The sequence below is a fragment of the Epinephelus fuscoguttatus genome, linkage group LG7 (genome assembly GCF_011397635.1).
Source record: "Epinephelus fuscoguttatus linkage group LG7, E.fuscoguttatus.final_Chr_v1".
Lineage (NCBI taxonomy): Eukaryota > Metazoa > Chordata > Actinopteri > Perciformes > Serranidae > Epinephelus > Epinephelus fuscoguttatus.
Genome location: NC_064758.1, coordinates 27,991,491 through 28,011,039, shown reverse-complemented (window position 1 = coordinate 28,011,039; position 19,549 = coordinate 27,991,491). Strand labels below are relative to the sequence as shown.

The following is a 19,549-nucleotide window of genomic DNA, read 5'->3' as shown; positions in this document are numbered from 1 at the left end:
CATCAAAGGCTTAGAAACATTTTTTAGGGCTCAACCAACATTAATTGAGACACAGATGCTTCTTATAGAAATTGAACTGATTTGCGTAATTCCCAGAGCAAACCCTCTGAAAGACACAGGAGGCAGTTATGCATGAATTCAAGAACTACATGGAAGTGCAATAAAACATAAGCAGGGGGCTGGGGTGTGGATCGCGACTGAAGCTGTGGCTGGGATTTTTAATGACTGACCGCGGTGAAGCAAGGAGGAGGTCCATTGTGTCCAGATCTGCAGCGTCTTAGCTGGCTGCAGCCGTGGTCGTGCACATGGCGCTGCACACTGAGGGTTATGCTTTGATGTACAGCTGCTCCCAGAGCAGATGGAGACAGAAAAGGAGAGGGTAAAGAAATAAAATCATTAGGGGATTAAAGAGACAAAAATGTAGATTGTTGGAGATTGGAAAGAACGGGAGACGGGATGGCAAATACAGCCAAAGCTGAGAGTGTGTCTATATGTGTGTTTGTGTTTATGTGAGTGAGAGGAAGAAAGAGGGGGAAAAGAGTCACCAAATCATATTAGCACTCAGTCCCCCCCTTGTGCAGAGCAGCCAGGCTGGAGCTGGGGTGGGATATGCAAATACAGGCTGTCTGTCTGCCTGCCCCTTCAGAGGCAGCAGAGCAGCACGCCGCTTCTTGCACACACACCCTCACTCATGCAGAGTGCACAGGACTTGGAGGCTCAAGCCGAGTCAGCAGGTCTCACACACGCTTGCGTGTGTACGTACGGGCTGAAACTTTCCTAGAGACACACTCACACACTCTTCCCTCCTCCTGCTCTCCTCTTTCTCTTCACCCCTCCTCCAGCACACCTTTGTGTTGTTTTCCTTGCCCCTCTTCCTCTCCCCTCCCTCTTCAGCCTCACTAGTTTTCCCTCTGCTCTGTCCGATGTGCTCAGACTGTGGTTAGTGCGCGAGCTGAAGGCGTACAGGGGGAGATGCTGCTGATGCTACAGCTGTTTGGGCTCCATGTCTCCTTCAGGGCCCTCTGAAGAAGACAAGACTGCACGTGAGCCGGGGAACTTCAACACAACACTCTGAGGAAGCTACAACTGGCACTTTTTAACAGTGTTCTCCTCACTAGCCAGTTGCATTTTTCAAGTCTCTGGAATTAATTGAGCTTTTGAAGATTTAGAGGAAGAAAAGAAAACAATGAGGACCAAGTTGTGTCATCTGCTTGCACAGCTCTTTCTCTTAGGAGTCTTGCTATCTGTGGTGGACAGTAAAGGAACTTTCTATGGAGGCCATGTCAACCCTTTCTATGGAAATAGATACAACCTGTACAAGGCTGGACTCAACCCTCACCACTCACCAAACAAGCCCATGACCCGTCACAAGTAAGTGCTCCGTTTTGGACATGCCGCAGGCGCTAATGCACGTTTTATTTCCCTTCCCACGCTGCAGGGTATTGAATTCAAAAAGCATTCCAAGTAGCTAGAGTGCTCGCAAGCAGGACCCACCTCATACTGTATTTCCCCCGAGAAACACATGTCACCAGCAGAGCTGCAGAAATATGGTTTCAGTTAGGGCATCGGCTTGGTAACAGATCCCTGAATTGACTCTCTGTTTCTCCCTTACTCACCATCAGCCCTTTTCTGTGGTTCACACCTAAAACCATCTGTGGCCAGGGATAAACATTATACAGCAACAATGACATGCTGCCTTACGAAAACAAAGCCGTCATTATGGTCTTTATGGTGCGGCGAGGGGGGTGCTGAGTTGATGACAAGGGTATTGATCCCTCACAGCCGCTCTGTGTGTGTGTATATATGTGTGTGTGTGTCTGATAGGGAGGGGGGCTCAATTAGAGGCGAGACTTACAGTACAGCTGGACACCCGCTGACAGAAGGGAGTGGTACAACTAATCTCTAATCAATACTTCAGCAATAACACAGTGGTCTCAGCTGAGTTTGCAGTGACTCTGCTGTTGAAAGCTTTTTCTTTTCTGCCTGACTCCTCCAATATCAACAAGTAAAGGTGAAGGATCCTCTGTTTTCTATCAGTGATCTGTGATGATCGTAAATACGCCGGACTTACATTGTCAAGACAGGCAAAGCACATGAGCAGAAGGGGAATAAGCAAACTGTTTAAAAGCTATTTGAAAGTGAGATGAAAAAGAGCCCTGTGGACATATTTTGCTTGGACGGACATGGCTGATATTTGGTCTGCAGGGCTCTTTCGGTTTGTCCTCCCTTTCCCCGTCTCTTTTGCTTGGCTTCCCCTGAGAGCTGTTATGTCTTTGGACAGCTCCCCAGCTACCTGCTGCTTCACTCAAACTGCCACAGCACAGCACAGCGCCGATCGCCGCCCAGCCCCGCTCAGCATGCCTCACCTCCAGAGAGCAGGCTCTTCAGCATCCCTCACTCTGAATGCACACCCACACTCGGTCTCCACTTTGAACTTTCTCACCTAGCAATTTAACCTGCATCCTTCTCTCGCCGTATCGTCAGTTTGTCATCACATATGCGCTCTCACTGACTTTACTGTAATGCACCTTTCAATCCTCATATCTGATTTGTTAAACTTTGCTGTTCATGTCTACTGCATGCTGGTGGCAAATGACATCGGCATCCATTTACTTTTTGACAGTGGCGCCAAAGAGGTTTGCTTATATTTACCCACACCAAATACATTCCCAAGCCTGACACCCATAGATTACTCAAAGGTTACAGATTGTTCCATTCACAACTAGCCATCAGTAGTGGGAGGTGGTCAGTAATTGCTTTTGCTGGTAACTGGTAATAGTCTCCCACGTGTGTCTGTGTCCAACGACAGTGTTTGTACAAGAGTTGCTGACCCACCTTGGACACAGTGGGCCCCGGGGACGTGTCAGTGTCAGACCACCACCACAGATATATGAGCTCAGTTGTTGTCAGCCTGACTGGTCAGTGGAAATAGAGACTTAAAAATAACACACGTGCGATGACGTGTGTGTATGTGTGTGTGTGTGTGTTTGTGTGTGTGTGTGTCCTTATGTGCATGGCTGTATGTTTGTTTATGTGTATTTAATGAGAAGGATATCACTCATGTGCTTGTAAATACGAAGTCTTGTTTTTTACTGACCGCAGACTCACGTGGAAGAAACACGCCTGTTCCTTAGAAAGATTTTTAAAAATTCTCAGCTGTTGGTGTGTCACAGGCTTTTTTTTTCTCTCTCTTCATGTTGAATTATTATCTGTGTTTTGGCAGCAAAGCAAGTCATTTGATTTCACAGTCATTCCTTTCACTCAGTGCTGCAGTCAGAAAATATATGGCCCAGCGGTCACTGAGTGTGACATCTTAGACAGTAACAATACTGTACCTGTCACAGCTTTATTACAGAGAGGCCTATATGGGCCATGGCTAAAGCTGTGCGTGGTTGGCTTAGTTGAGATTCTCTCGAGTGTGTTTTGGTCCAAGTCTTTGTCAAAGTGGCAAATATTCATTCACAAAATTATTTTAACATTTAATAATGCTGACTAAACTGTGGCTATTAACTGATATGCTTTTCAAGTGATGCAGCACATAGGAAAAAATGTCTCTAATTTATTCTGTGTATTCTGTCTAGCACCTTGCAAGCATCTCTCACCACGTTGCACTCTAAGCCACAAAACGCACAACGACAGGTGAAACATAATCCACGGGCCATATACCCATCACTAGGAAATGGGAGTTGTATAAATCAATTAGGATCCCAGCAGATGGCACATGCCTTCACTGATCAGATTAGAGACATATCCCAGGGCTTTTCGATGATCTATGCGACAGAGATCATGAGGGCAAAGGTCGGCGAGTTGGTAGAGGTTAGAGGTCAAGGGTTGCAGTTGTAAGTTTGTGTTGAGTGTCCAGCGGAGGACAAGAATGGAGCCAGTGTCCTGCCAAGGGTCAAAGAGGCTGGGCAGTAAACTCCCAAGCTCCTTAACACACATATTTATCTGACTCACTGCTTTCTCTGACCTCTCTGGAAACATGTTGGGGATTGTAATACCATTTCATAAGCTAACACACTGTACAATAGGCCTGGATGAGAGTGGATGAAGAAAACAACTTGTATAATGCCACACACAAGCTATAATGCTCACAGTTTTCTTCTGTGAAAATGACAGTGGCCGACTTTAAGTCCAATCCACACGTTCAGCCTACATGTTTGCTGTAGTCAGTGTGTGGTCGAGCCAGAGACTTATGATGGATGTGCTGAGAGCAGACAGGTGTTGGCAATCGGAGCAGAGAGTCCGTGTGCCCTCTGGAAGCTGAAGCAGGAGCAGTTAACAACATGTTAACAAGACGATTAGTAAAGCCAAGTCAGTGAGCACTTTAGTTTGTGTGATTTGTTGCTGTAACTCACTGGAGATCAGTAAGATTTATTTTTCATATGCTAATGTTCACACCCGGCCTGTTGCTCTGAAGTGCTTTGTTGTTCTTCAGATTTTATTAAAGTTATGATGGTTATATGACATGTTTACAAGGCTTGTAATATTCTACTGTGATGAAAGGTTTTTGCAATTCAACAGCCAAATAAAGATGTTAATCGTATCAGTTCATGCATCAGTTGATCTCATTCCATCATAAAACACATGCCTGGCTACACAAAAGAGGAGTTTTTAAGTTGACTGTCCAATGTAGCGTTAGTCTATACACTATATAATAATTTATTGCTTGTATATAGTGAATCATACAGAAGCTTAGGAGCTTTTTTTTTTTAAATCACACACTGAATCACAATCACAATATTTGTCTAGTTCGATATTTTTCCCATATCATTCGGCCCTACGATACAACAGTAGAGTTTCAAGTACGGCTGTGACATTTCGATATTATTGTTCAATGTTCATCTCAGAATCAGAATGAAATCAATGTATGATGGTATCGATGTTGTCCACAGTAAAGACTCCAGGCAAATTGTTCTTGAAAACTTAAAAAAAAGAAAGAAAATTAAACAAACAGTTGGACATTTTGTTCACTTTCTTGCCCAGATTTAATATGATGCTAAAGCTTGCTGCTGATTAGATTAGCTTATAATGGGGAAAAAAATATGTAAAGTGTTAATAAGTTCTCAGTTTAGCATAAGAAACAAGATATAATGTGTAAACTTTAGGGTTGTGTCTACATAGTTTTTTTCTTCAGCAGAAAAGTGGTGGCAGGGTTCTCGGGAGCGCTTTATCCAAGCACTGCATAAAAAAGTGCTCCCAGCAATTTTTTTTTCTGTATGTTACATTTCTATGACAACAATATCTTATGCTAACATTAGCTAGATAGCTAATGCAACACTACATTTACTTGGGGTTGACTGCACAGTCAGCAACAAGCTTACAAAGCAATCGGTCCACCAGCCGATCTGCTCCCTGAAAATGGGCTTTTCTGTCTTTGTTGTGACAGTGGATGGTAACCTACAGTAGTTAAAGAAACAGCTGTAACGTCACAGCTGCCTTTCTGAAAAGTTCAAAAATTTGTAACTAGAAGCCTTCGGATCAGCATGTGATTGTTCACTAGGCTGCCGAACACGCTCTCTCCTCACTGGGAACAATTGCTGGTGCTGAGAAAAAACAGTTATGTGGACACAAGCCCTTAGAAGTGTTGCTAGGCAGATTTTATTACCACTGGACAGAGCCAGGCTAGCTGGGCTGTAAACTGTCACAGGTTTATAAATAAATATGACCTCATGTTGTGTCATGTTTACTCACCGGCTCTGTCGGAACAGGCATTTTTTTCATCTGTCAAAAGCCTTTAAAGAGTTGTTTGACCAAGAAACAGGGAAGAAACAGTAGCGTCACTTTTGGGACGCGTATATCTGTAACAAGAGAAGGGCAGAAGTGGACCGAAGGCGAGGCAATTAGTGTCTTTAAATCTTCCATAACAAAGAGAAGGTAACGTTAGCCTATCCAAAAATACACAACAGCAATGATGACGCCTATAGCAGAGTGCCATTTTTATAGCCGCATAACTCGGGTTGATGCAGTGCCAAATGCAAAACTTAGCGACAGGAAGGTAGCTCCAGTGGAGAGAAGAAAGGGAGCAAATGTGTCTTTCCATTTTAACTAAATTTTTGCAACAAAAAGAACAATAAATGTGTTACAATTTTTATTGAGTGACAGATTTAAAAAAACGCATACACAAAGGCCTTTGGTCTTTATACTTGAGCTAATAACCTGCTAGCTGTAGCCTCATATTTAGCTAACATACAGACATGAGCAGACATGAGAGTGGTATCAGTCTTCTCATCAATATCTTTGCAAAAAGCAGCGAACCAAAAGCAGAGTGTGCACACCACATGGGCGCTAAATGCCCCGAGTAGTGAGTCACCAGTTTGATTTCTGGCTGGCCGGAACATTTGCTGTGTATCATTCCCCTATTGTTCTCCTCATTTCCAATATCTCTCAAATATCACTATCTGATAAAGGCTTAAAAAAAAACCTTTTGCAAAAAGCAAATATTTCCTAACATGCCAAACTATTCCTTTGGATTTTTGTTTCATGTATGAAGATCCCTTCAGATACTTGAACCATCTCTCTTGGGGCAACCAGAGAAGAATATTGGAGCATGAGATCGACAGTTGGATTTGTGCAGCGTAACGCAGGTAGTGCAGTGAAGCTGAACAGGAAGGCAAGGCTTACGATTTACCAGTCAATCTACATTCCAACCCTCATCCGTGCTCATGAGCTTTGGGAAGTGACCAAAAGAATGAGATTGCAGATGCAAGAGGCCGAAATGAATTTTCTCCATCGGGGTGGCTGGGCTCACCATCAGAAATAGGTTAAGGAGCTCAGACATCTGGTAGGAGCTTGAATTTGAGCCACGGTCCCTTGACCTCTTTTGTCAAGCCCTGACCTTCAACCCGTGGTGCTCTTGGCGCTCTTTAAAGTTACTAATGTCATGAGATTTACATGAGATTTTCTTACTTCCTCCTGTCTACTTCAACTGATCGTAAATATTATATACAGCCTGTCGTTACCAGAAAATGTGTTGCTTCGGCTCATTCAACAGCCACACTCTGTACAACACTTTGATTTCATTCCCAAGCATATACAGTACAATGAGCCGAACAAATCTAACAATTCTCTTTGAAACCCTTTTATTTCAAGAACACAGCAAGCTATTCTTACTCAAAGAAGATTATGTGCTTTGGAAATGCCTGAGGATAAGTTATTGGTGTGTTTTTTCACTACTGAAGTTTGAGCCTCTTACTGTACTCCGAGAGAAAAATACAGCACAACAACATAAAGAATATACGAGTGTCAAGGACTCCTGTCGTTATCTAATTTTAGCGACTGAACGTGATCTATAATGAAAAGGGAACATATGTGCATGGTTTTATTGCCATAGTTTGGAGTTGATGGCTGATAGCCAACATTTAAGCACATGTAAAAGTAATGCTCTGCCTTTAAACTATAATAGCCATAGCTGGCATTGGAGCTGACTCTGTCTTTGAATGTCAGAGTGATCCCCTTGGTGATGGAGCTCGGAATATCACGTCTTTCCTTTAACCCTAATCAGTAGCCACAAGAGCAACGTCAATCAACCCTGCACCATGGGGCCTTAAAGGCCTGCCAGTTGGCTAGAAATAGGTTTCATTAAAAGCATACATGGAAAGAGATGGGCCCTTGAGGAGAGCTGTTAGCCCATAGACACAGTTGTTAAAGGTCCTATTAAAGATTGCGTGGTTTTCTATCTGGCCTGCTCCAGTCATAAATCTGTCAAAGGAAACAGCAGTGGCCGGGGTTCAAACGGTCAGGAACCCTGCAGGTGAGAGAGCGGCTCGTAATGAGGAAGGTGACCCCTTTTAGTGCCACAGCGTCAAAGCAACAAAGGACAAAAAGTGGCGAGTTAGAGGGCCGGTGATGTCAGGGTTTATGATGAGGCAACACAGAGGGGCTTCGTGAAGAGCTGAACAATGTAAAAGAAAAAAAACAGGGGCAAGTAGAGGACTGGTATGCTTAGATAAGTAAACAGAGATTACCTGCAGTTTGCAGATTTTGCAGGAGAAAAAAGGAGACGGAGGTTATGAGAAAAAAAGAGGGGATTGAAAGGTGAGTTGTTTTGGGTCCAGTGGAGGGTGGAGGTCTAGAAGCAATAATATTTCCCAAAAACGCTCCACATGAGAATCTGAGATGGGAATTCTGCTTTCCCCCTGGGAGGCTGTGAAGCGATTTAGGAACTGTAATGCTATACTGGAAATATTTACAGTGAGACCAGACTAGCAGTCAAAAAATGACACGCTCCAATGACAGAAAAAAGACAACATTTTGGCATTAAAACAGGGAAGCGTGTGAGGAGAGGGGGCAAAGGGAGGCAGGAGAAATGGTAAATGTAGCTTTCCCTACTTGGCGAAAGGAGGTGAAGAATGTTTTGATATTGATTGTGGAGAAACAGACTGAGGTCAGGTGAAGATGGGAGGTGCACAAGAGAATTTAGTACACAGATAATGTGATATATCTTGGGGCATTGTTGGCTGACCAGAAAGTCAGTGTTGAGTCAGTTGAGGTTGGGTGGTTCAGTGAGGGTGTGGATCAACTGGAGATTTTTGGGTGTTTTCTCGCTGTTGACAGTGGGATTCAACGTGTAAGTTTCTTTGAACACACGTGAGAAAAGCTTTGTTTTTACATACATACAAATATGTGAAGTATCAGAAATATCTAAGATACAGTTTACAGTAGTTCTGGAGTGATACGCAGGAAGCCTATTTGCATTTTTTGGCTGAAGGAGGCCCTTGTGTGCATCTGTACTGTAAAACCGTCAAACAAGCAAAAAGTCCCCTTTGACTTAGACCCAGGTCAGTAAGTATGGGCATTCTTTAAGGCCTAGTTTGGTTTTAAACTGCATACCAGACAAGTGGAATGTAACCACATTATGTACATTAGATGAGGTTGGTAGGTTCAGTCAAAGGCAGCACACTAATCAGCTGTGGTTAGACATTTAGCTATGCTGGCAGCGTGGCTCTATGGATGGCAATGTCTGTTGTTTCTTAAGTCAGTCAGTCCAGCGCCTCTCAAACTGTTGGACGGAGTGTCATGAAATTTGGTCCGCACATTCACGTCACCCTCGGGATACATTGTAGTAATTTTGGGGATCCCATGACTTTTCATCTCGTGCTAACATAGGTCAACGTTTTCATTCACCCAATACTCTACTAACTGAGCATAGTGTTAGATCAGGCAGGACATGATGTCAAGCTCAGCTCACATCCCAGCTACATCAGCTGATCTCAAACAGCTCAATCAACTATTGGAGTCAGCTGATAGATCACATGATTCCTTTCTAGGCAACCCATTGGTGAATCTCATTCAGGGCGCCCTGTTTAAACTGCTCTGGCCTGCCTACTGTTGCTGCTTCCTCTGCAAGCCACTTTGCAACCCGCCTCTACCCCAGCTCCTCCTTTTGTTGCTGTGTCTGACTTATCAGTGTCATTTCTGTTTGTGTGTTCTGTTTGTTCTGTTCCCGGGGTCTTTGCTACTGCTCTCCCTGCCTTTGGCTTTCCATGTAGGCGCATGTAAGGGCAGGGAGGTGTGCTCTCTCTACCTTAAGGCTTTCCTCATTTTAGCATGTGGAAGGGCAGGGAGGCTGAGTTGAGCAGAGCCGTGCCATACCATGCAGCAGAAATGGGGCATTAGGGGCGTCAGTGGCTTAGTGGTAGAGCAGGCGCCCCATGTACAAGGCTGTTGCCGCAGCGGCCCGGGTTCGACTCCAGCCTGTGGCCCTTTGTTGCATGTCACTCCCTCTCTCTCCCCCTTTCACACTTGTCTGTCCTATCAAATAAAGGCTAAAAAATGCCCCAATAAATATCTTAAAAAAAAAGAAAGAAAGAAAGAAATGGGGCATTAGTCTTGTAAGGATTTATAATGCATGTTGGGGGCTTCCTATACCTCTGACCTTCTTTACTGTTCTCTGTCTAGGTCACTCAGGTCCTCAGACCAGATGCTTTTGTCTGTCCCAGGGGCAAAATTAAGTTTAAAGACCTTTGCTATTGCTACCCCAAAGCTAACAAATAGTTCACCTGCCCTCTGTTGACATCTTTACACCTTGTTTAAAATTGAATTTCTCTCTGACCTGTTATCAGATCAAGCCTCACAATATCACCATGCAATTTCCTATTACTATTTACTGTTTCTCCACACTATGATGCTTTAGGTACCCCACTGTCAACGCTTTTCAAAATAAACCACTGTGTCCACAGCAAATGTAGGTTTTGGCAACTACTTTACGTCAAAGTAACACAACTACTAGGTGAGTCTGGGTTTTAATAAGTATGTTTTTTATGGAGCTTCACTTAGGTAAGTTAATGAGTCATGGGATGTTAACTATGTTGCGTAGTTTAAACGAAACTCAAAGTTGACTTTTGGTTTCACACAGGACCTAAACAGTGGCCTCCTAGGTGAAAGTCCTGTGTTTGTTTGACTCATCCACCACTCCATTCTTCAACCATACACAGACTTTGCCGGTTTTCATTATTGCTGCAGATGGGTTTACTTAAGAGATAGTTGAAAGCCCATTGCATCTCATACTGGTGCTAAAAACGTGCCTGGTGTGATGGTATTGGACGCTGTATTGACACCCTGAACTAGCTATTGCAGTTCAGTATGTTGCCCAGTGCTAGTTGTTTTTAAATGTGAGTCGTAAATAAGGTCGATTTGACCTATGTGACTTTTACTGTCTGGCACTTACCGGGTTATCCTGTGTGGCCAATCGTTCCCATCTGTCACCAACGAGTGCTAAAACAAACATCAGAAAGTATTTATACTCTCTAAAACCAGTCTCCTTGTGCCACATTGGCTGAGGGATGAGGTGTGAAAATAGCTCAGAGAAGGCCAGCACTCCACTCTCTCTTTTAAGCCTTCCTCTCCGTGCTCCTCTGATGTCAGATCATGCTGGGTCAGGACTCCTCATGCTTTTTTTCCCCTCAAGTTCCAACCTGGAGAAGCAGGCAAAACAAAGTTCTCACCTACTCTGCAGCAGCTGGATGTGGCTGAGACAATTACAAACACTAAAGACAGCACTTTTCTTCTCACATATAACCACTTGCACACCATGGGTTCGTATTTCTGGCGATAAAGCTTGTGTAATCCTCATCCTGCAGAGCTGTGTGGTCTCTGTGGATGTGAGATAAAAGGGCCGAGGGCTCCGTTGCATGTGTATAATATGTGCATGTGTGTGAGAGTGTGTCAGTGCCTGTGCAGCTCACACACACTATCACTATCTCTCAAGTTGAAACTCAACATTCGTCCTATAAAGATCTGTTTTTACACAGCAGAGGAGGTGACCTGCGGTTGCCCTGACCGACACTGCATCGCAGAGGGACGGGATTTATCTCAGCGCTTTACTTTGATTCTCACAAACGCCAGAACCCCTCTGTCTGTAAGACACTGAGGATAAAATATCACTCACAGACCCAAATGACATTGACAGATCTGTGAAAACAGGCAAAGAGCAGACTGGGGAGAGTGAGGCAGAAACAGAGATCAGGAGAAAGGTTTTTTTTTTCATCACATGTACATCTGGATTCCTGCACTTTTCAGGCACTGTGAGTGAGTCTGAAGGTCACTGCCCCAGATGTGCACCTGACAAAAAAAAAAAAACAGTGAACATGGTCACTTTTCACTCCACTGATCAGGCCTGCGTGTAATGTGAGAAGGGGTCACACACTTACTGTACTGTATACACAGATGCATTGCTCTCCATCAGCTGCCATAAATCCCTGTGTGCCTGAAGAAGCTTTTTCCTTACTTTCACATACACAAAAAACAAAGTCGTAAAGCTTTTTTGTTGCAGTCAATAAATCTGTCATTCATGAGGAGGAAACCATAGCCATTAAACACTATTGAGATTTTACAATATAATACTTAAACCACTCACTAAAGTGCTGATATTCTCAGGATGACAGCATCGCCAGTTTTTCTTCACTCCAGGAATCTCTTTTACCACGTGAACGCGATCTTGTGCGAATATGTTTTTTCACATGTTAAAAAATGAAGAAAAATGTAATTTGTTTTGGCGCCCAAAGCACTGTGTACTCTGTGAGCAGCAGATGAGAGCATAGGGAGTGATCAGTGTTAACCCACCTCAGGGATTGTAAAGAAAAGAGCCTGCAGGTGGGGTAGTGTTGGAAAAAATGCATAAAAGCAAACTGTTCGCAGCATCAGCAAACTGAGTGGGGAAACAGTTTATGAGGTGTTTTCATGAGAGGTGTCAGATTAAGCTTTAACTCTTCATCCCTAAGCATCGTAGTGTACATAAAAACAATGCTTCCACCATGATTTCCTCCTTTTTTAACACTAAATATGATCTGCAGCAGCCAGTAAATTGCCTGTGTGAGTTTAAAGTGCTTTAAGACTCCCATCATACCACATCAGTTCAGGTCATAACCACCACTTCCTCAACAACCCATGACCTGGCAGCAGGTTGTCAGGCTGGTATGAAAGGAGCTCTGTCATTCCGACTCCTGCCCTGTTCCTTCCACTGCTATTAACATATGTCAACACAGGTTGAGTGGTGACACACACACACACACACAGACACACACAAACGCTGTCAACACAGTCAGCGGTTTGTAGAAAGCAGCAGCAGTGCAGCGGTTTCTCACAGACTCTGACAGGCTGCCTGTTAGCCCTCTGAACCTGTTAACTTGGCATGTAAGACCCTCCTCGGCCCCCGTGTCCCTCCCTGCTCCTCTGAACACTTCTATTTGTCCCGAAACAGCTGTGGAGCAATGTTAAGTACTGCATGTGTTGCTAAACGCTCCCCCCTGAATGTAAGAAATGCTTCACATGTGAGTCTAAAGAGCGCAGATCATTGTTTCCTGTGTTGCACAGCGGCCAGGGGAACATTTAGCAGTTGCTATAGCTGCACTGGCAGCGAGGAGGGAGTATGAGAGAGAAGGTCCAGCTCCAACATGATGCAACAACTGTTCAAAGTAGTTATAGTGAAGTTATTATGTGTTGGACTTTGGATGAATCTGAGAACTCCCAAGATTGAAAACAGTCTCGGTGATATTTCTTGTTCCTTGTCTTTATAAATGATTTCAGCTTAAACCAGTGAACACGTCAATAAAAACACGTTTTGAGTTGGTAGGGAAGTTCTTGAATTACCATTTTTAAAGGTCCAGTGTGTAGGATTTAGAGTCATATATGGGCATAAGTGGAATATAATATTTTCTTCTCAGTGTATTCACCTGAAAATAAGAAAAGTTGTGTTTACATCACCTTAGAATGAGCCATCTATATCTACCCGGGAACGAGTCCTCATCTACAGAGATCACCATGTTGCACCACCGTGTTTCTACTGTAGCCCTAAATGAACAAACCAAACACCGGCTCAAGATAAGGCCATTGGCAATTTCAAATTTTCGCATCAGCCACCATAGCTAGAAGCCCCTCTACACGGAGAGTGTCAGAAAAACACAGATTTCGAACATGAACTTGATTTATTCAGTATTTTTACCGGTTTAAATCACTGGGTCTGTTTCTTTTGGAGAGGAAGAGACCTCTGTGGATAATTCGGCTGCTGGTAAAACCTCCTGAGCGTCTGGATCTTAAGTTATCAGAGGAAATAGGTGAGCACATATTAGCAGGTGCTGGGCTAGCAGCCTGTCTCCATCATGCCAAACAGCGTGGGAGAAACACTGAAGTGTAACGTGAAACAGCTTTATTTAGTGTTCTTACCATGAAAAAATTCCGAGGCGTGTTTGTTTTGGAAAGGAGGACACCTCTGCAGATAATTTAGCTCACGGTAAAAACCTCCTTAACATCTGGAGCAGAATGAAGCTGAGCACACATCAGCAGGTGCTGGACTTGCGGCCCATCTCCGTAATGCTCAACAACGTGGGAGAAACACTGCTTTGTAACATGAAACTGCTTTATTCAGTGTTTTTACTGGTTTAAATTCCCAAGTCTGTTTCTTTTGGAGAGGAGGAGACCTCTGTGGATGATCTGGCTCGCAGTGAAAAACTTTCTGAACGCTGAAGGAATTCTAATAAGAAGTTTCAGTTGGTTGCAATTTGCAGTCCTCACCACTAGATGCCACTAAATCCCCCTAAATCACACACACTGTTCCTTTACTAAGAAACAAAGTCCATCAAGATAAAACTCAGCAAACATAATCTTTCATCATTCCGACTAATCCCGGAGGGATCTATCAATTTCATGGATTTTAAGATTAAACAGAGAAACATCACTGAACATGAGTTATCCATACGCAACATAAAACTCTGTGAAAAAAAAACTTCAAAGCTTGGAAGATCTGTTTGGAGGTTGCAAACCAAAAATGCAATCTGAAACGAATAAATTGTATCTGAAGCATCCGTTATCATGGACAGTTGATATTATAAGCTCGAGATTACGTAATCCAAAATAGTTGTGTCCTGCTGTTTGTAGAGAAGAAAGAAAGACGGAAAAAACAGCAATAAAGGCAGAGTTGAACTACAGGAAATTATTGAGCGGAATAAAAATACACAAAAAGCACCATGGAGTGGAATAGAGGACAGACGAGACCAGACAGAATCATCAAACAAGTAAACAGTACAGAAAAGCTTTCACTCAGACTGAACCCGAGGGAGGCTTCATGTTTGAATGACATAGTTGTCAGGGAGAGATAATCTCATCATCCAGCTGGAGGTGGAGTACCAGCTGTGTTTTAAAGGGAAATCTTACTGAGCGTGATTAAGTGTTATTTGTTTTGCTATTTGTTTGCTTAAAGTGAGACCATGTCGTTTTTGAGAGATGAAATCAAGTCAAAAGTGTAAACGATAAGCAATAGTGTAGCTTTAATGAGTGCTGTTTGACTCTAATGTCACTCCACTGTCCCCACAGAAACTACTGTGCTTATGTGGTCCAGAAGAACATCACATGCACCATGCAGGACGGAGTGGCCACCTATGTGAAGGCTGACTACACCACCAAGTGCATCTGGGGTCAGAAGTGTCCGGTTGTCATGTAAGTGTTCAAACAAAACAATAAATGCAATGAATGTAACAGCTAAAGTTTCACTTTAAACCTCTGACACTTAAGTTTGAGTCCTAATGAGTTTGGTTGTGAGGGTTAATGAGGGTAATTATGACTTCAGGAGGAGTAGCAGCATCAGGAGCGCTGTGGAGTGTGCTCCATATCAATGCTGCCCTCTTGTGTTCACATGTGATACAGTGTAGGTCCTTAGCTGCACACACATCTGTGTTTGTAGTCAAGAGTTCTTTGACAGAGAATTGCTACTGGGGGCAAAAAGGTGTTAATGCAACTGTGATAATAAAATCATAGATCTTGTTTGGTCTTGTTTCTTATCTGCCCCCCTTACCTTTATGAAATTATTAAAGTAACACCCAAAAAATTCAGCATAGTATCATTTATGTATTGTGTTTCAAACTGAGCTTTAACTTAACTTTAATTTTATCTACTGCAGCTACAAGAGTGTGTATGTGCATGTGTGTGTGTACGCCCATGCAGACATGCTCGTGAAGCTTCTAGATGTGATTCTGTGAGTCTTTTTAATATGCTTCTCCAAAGCCCCCCCACACACAGGGGAAATTAAAGGAGTGGATTTTCTTTTCAAAAAAGATCGATGAATGAGTTTGCATCTGTGTGTGTGTGTGTGTGTGTGTGTGTGTGTGTGTGTGTGTGTGTGTGTGGGTGGGTGGGTGTGGGGTGGGTGTGTGAGAGAAAGAAGGAGAGTGAGAGTGTTTGATTCATTTCAGACAAGATAACACTGAAGTTGGGCGCTGACCCCAGTTCAATCCTCTGACGCCACATCATTTACGTTACACTTTGTCTTAATCTCCTAATCTCCCTCTAATCCATGTTTAATCCCATAGAGAACAACTTCATCCCTTTATCTCTGCTCCACACCTCCCACCCTCTGACCGGCCTCTGTGTGTTTAATTAGTAAAAAACAAACGCAGCACTTCTGATGGAACAAACTCTTAACCTCTGATAGTAAACACACAGGCTTTATATCATGTCTCCTACAGGTACAGGACAATCTACAAGCCAAAGTACAAGGTGGGTTTTAAGACGGTGACCGAGCTGGAGTGGAGATGTTGTCCCGGCTATTCTGGAGAAAACTGCTACGATGGACCCACGTCGCTGCCTGACGTCATGACACCTTTCAAGGGTGGGGGCTCGCCGCATCGCCCGGGGATGAGGGGCTTCCCTCATGGCCCCAGACCCCCTGTGGACCAGAGGCCTGGAGGAGGCCAGTTGGAGCCTGGCAAACCTGTCCCCGGTGTGCCTGACAGCAGACCAATACCCACAGGACAGTTTCCTGCTGGGAGCGGAAGACCAAACTATGGTGAGAGCATACACCAACCAATTTATTGTAAAGCCCTGGGTTCATACTTTCTTGTAAACCCTTCTTTCTCCTGTCTGTTTGATCCTTGGAAATACAGGAAACAAATTTGGGATTTCTGGAGTGACTGGTGAACGCTTGGACCGTATGGAGGAGGACATGCGTCGCCTCACCCAGGGTCTGGACACTCTCAACGGGATGGTGGCTGGCCTTGAGGAACGACTGCGCACATCTCTTCGGGAGGACACCAACAAAATCCTGGTGTCCCTGCTACCCAATGCTCCCCGTGTGCCTGACTCTGCAGTGGGATTTGGGGTGATCCCAGATGGGACTCCTGATGGACTGGACGGAGGAGAGGGCTTCATTGGATTTGGAGACTTAGCAGGGAGGGTGACAGAAGTGAAGGATGAGCTACGAGCCAAAACTCTCATCTTAGAGGAGATTCAGGTACTGAGCTACTGTGCTTGTACACGACCAGGTGACACAGTATCTATACAGATTGATCAGGCCTCATTTATCTTATCCTTCCTTTATTTACTGCTACCTTTTTTTTTTTTCTTCTTCTCACCACAGGGGATGGTCCTAGGTCATGATGGCCAGCTGAAGAAGCTGTTGGAAGGAGCTAAAGGCAGGCCCATCCCTGGCCCTGGCTCAACTGGTCATCTGGACGAGATCCTGGACGCCAAGCTGGCTGACGTGCGAGCTGAGATCCTGGATGGGTTTGAGCGCCGTATCACCGGATTGGAGAGCCACTGTGATGAGAAGATTGGGGCAGTGCAGAACCAGTGCCACAAGGAGCACATGGATGGGCAGGAGCAGATGCAGCAGTCTTTGGATGGACGAGAGACTGGGCTCAGGGAGGAGTTGGGCTCTTTGCAGGCTCAGATCCAGGGTCTAACTCTTACTGAGAGCTGCTGTGGACAGGTAACATTGCTGTCATGTGATCAATATATAAATATATAATATCCTTTTAAATAAATTTACATGTGGGTTTTCCATGAAGGGAAAATACTTCAAGAACAATGTCATACCACCAAAATTTAAGAGCAGTATCAATCTTCTAATTCTCTGCAAGAAAAAAAAAATCCTGGCTGAACAAATGAAGTTTGATTATCAATCAAATTGTTTTTGGTTATTGCAGGTGAACAGTCTGTCCCACCGTGTGCTGCTGTTGGAGGAATCAGTTAAAGGTCTGACAGAATCTCAGAGACAGCTCCAGACTGCCCTCACTGACCAGAGCATACATGTGGAGACACTGATCGAGACCCGCCTGGTGGACATAGAGGGCCGCCTCAACGCCACAGAGGGCGGACCTGATGGAGTCGCAGGGCTCCCGGGTGGTCTTGATGGCTTCAAGACCATGCTGGAGGACAAGCTGAAGACCCTGGAGGAGAGAGTGTTTGTGGCTGTTGAGGAGCTGAGTAATGCCACCGCTCCGGCACTCCTGGAGGGTCAGGTGGTCCCTGCACTGGAGACGGAGATCGAGTCTGTGAGGCGGAGAGTGGAAGGAGAGCTGGATGGCATTCAGAAACAGTTAATAGATCTGGAGCTCCTCTGCACCTCTTCTTGCTCGCCTTCCACCCCGCCAGCAGGGGGTGTCAGTGGCACTACAGTGGAGGAGGAGTGTGAGGAGATAGAGAAAAAGATGACTGACCGCCTGAACTCCCATTCTAACCAGCTGGACCGCCTAAACAACACCCTGCAGAACCTGCTCTTCCATATCGCCCAGGAGGACATTGAGGGCACCGTCCAAGGAGAGATCACCCTGCTGAAGGTCAACATCAACTCAGTGAACCGCACTCTGAAGGGCCTAAAGGACTCTATTAGATCCATTGCAAGTGAAGTGGGCCATGCTAATGCCTCCTGGGAGCAGAGAGAGCACCAACTAGTCAACCAGGTGCAAGGAATCACCAAACTAGTGGGCCACCAAACCTCCCTCCTGGGGGCAGGGGAAAGGCGGCTGGCCCAGCTGAAGGGAGAGTTAGCGGCCTTGAAGAGACAGCTGGCCGGGGAGCTGCAGGGCTGCCGGAGCACAGCGATAGAAGTACAGAAGGAGGTGAAGGACGTTGATAGCAGGGTGAGCCATGTAGAGGGCCAGTGCAGCAGCCTGGGGGAGCTGGCAGAGCAGCTGGAGAGGATCAGGGCAGAGCTTGAGAGACACTCAGACTCCTATCTGGCCGAGGTGAATGGCACCCTGGCTGCCCATTCAGAACAGCTAGCTGAGCTGAAAGGGGGGGTCAAAGACTGCAACAAGGAAGCAGCCAACCAAAAAGGAGACCAGTAGCACCTCAGCTACAGAATTTATTTCAAAAAAAGAGACTTATGTGTGCTTCTCATTAGGCTCAAGTGACTTCCTCTGCTTCTCTCCTCTCTCTTTCAAATCCCATTTGCACAGATGCAAATTAACTGGACTGGTGAAAGTTATTTCCCATAAGCTTCCCCGTCCCAGTGGTTCCGGATGTCCTGGGTATTTAGTTTAGTGAAGTGAGGAGAAGAAGACACAGAATACAAAGACACACCTATGGTTGTATAGCTGGGCAATATTTTCCCTTGAGATTTTATTCTATAGGGCATTTTGTTTCTTTCTCTGATCATGATTGTTTTGTTTCCACATTTTATCTTTTTTAACTTATATGAAGTGACTGCATTCTTATGATGTTAAACTGTTTGTAACAGAGAAATGATTAAACAAAGTGGATGATATGGGACTAATGCGCTGCTACGGGTTTCTACTGACAAGCACACTTGACATCCTCAGTGTGGACACTTTGTCTGGTCTTTTTGAGAAGAAAAAGATACTGTACGTCAATTTGGTGCTATTTACAGTTTTGTAAACTTCTGTTTTACACACATGTAAAAAAAAACAAACAAAATATATATGTATTTCTGCTTTGACAGTTATGTTTGTTCCCTGCCGCAGTGCTCCAAGTTGCATGGAAGTCACCACTAGGGGACAGTGACGACACATTATATGGCACGGTAGATCAAGAGAAACAAAATCCCAAACACTCCAGGGTGGCAGTGTTTATTAGACACAGTTCTGGCAATGTAGCAGTGTTGAAGTCAAGACCACCCAAAGTGTTACTGAGACAAGACCACGACTTAAAGGGGTTGAGACCAAGTCAAGACCAGACCAGTGCGAGTCCCACACTGTGTACACTTGTGTAACACGCAGACCGTAGGTACTCCTCAAATTGATCTGATTGATAAACAAATGGAGGTTCCTCTTCATTCACCTCTTTTATTGCCATACTGTATCAATGTGTGTGTGTGTGT

General features: G+C 44.5%; 1 protein-coding gene across 1 annotated transcript; it reads left to right on the top strand.

Moving 5' to 3' along the window:
• Nucleotides 1-692: 692 nt before the first annotated feature.
• On the top strand, nucleotides 693-19,168 carry LOC125891078 (EMILIN-3). The gene is made up of 6 exons (XM_049580031.1): nucleotides 693-1,371; nucleotides 14,809-14,931; nucleotides 15,957-16,276; nucleotides 16,374-16,720; nucleotides 16,847-17,197; nucleotides 17,415-19,168. The coding sequence occupies exons 1-6, from the start codon at nucleotides 1,187-1,189 to the stop codon at nucleotides 18,555-18,557; spliced, it is 2,469 nt and encodes an 822-aa protein (XP_049435988.1). The 5' UTR covers nucleotides 693-1,186; the 3' UTR covers nucleotides 18,558-19,168.
• The last annotated feature ends 381 nt before the right edge of the window (nucleotides 19,169-19,549 follow it).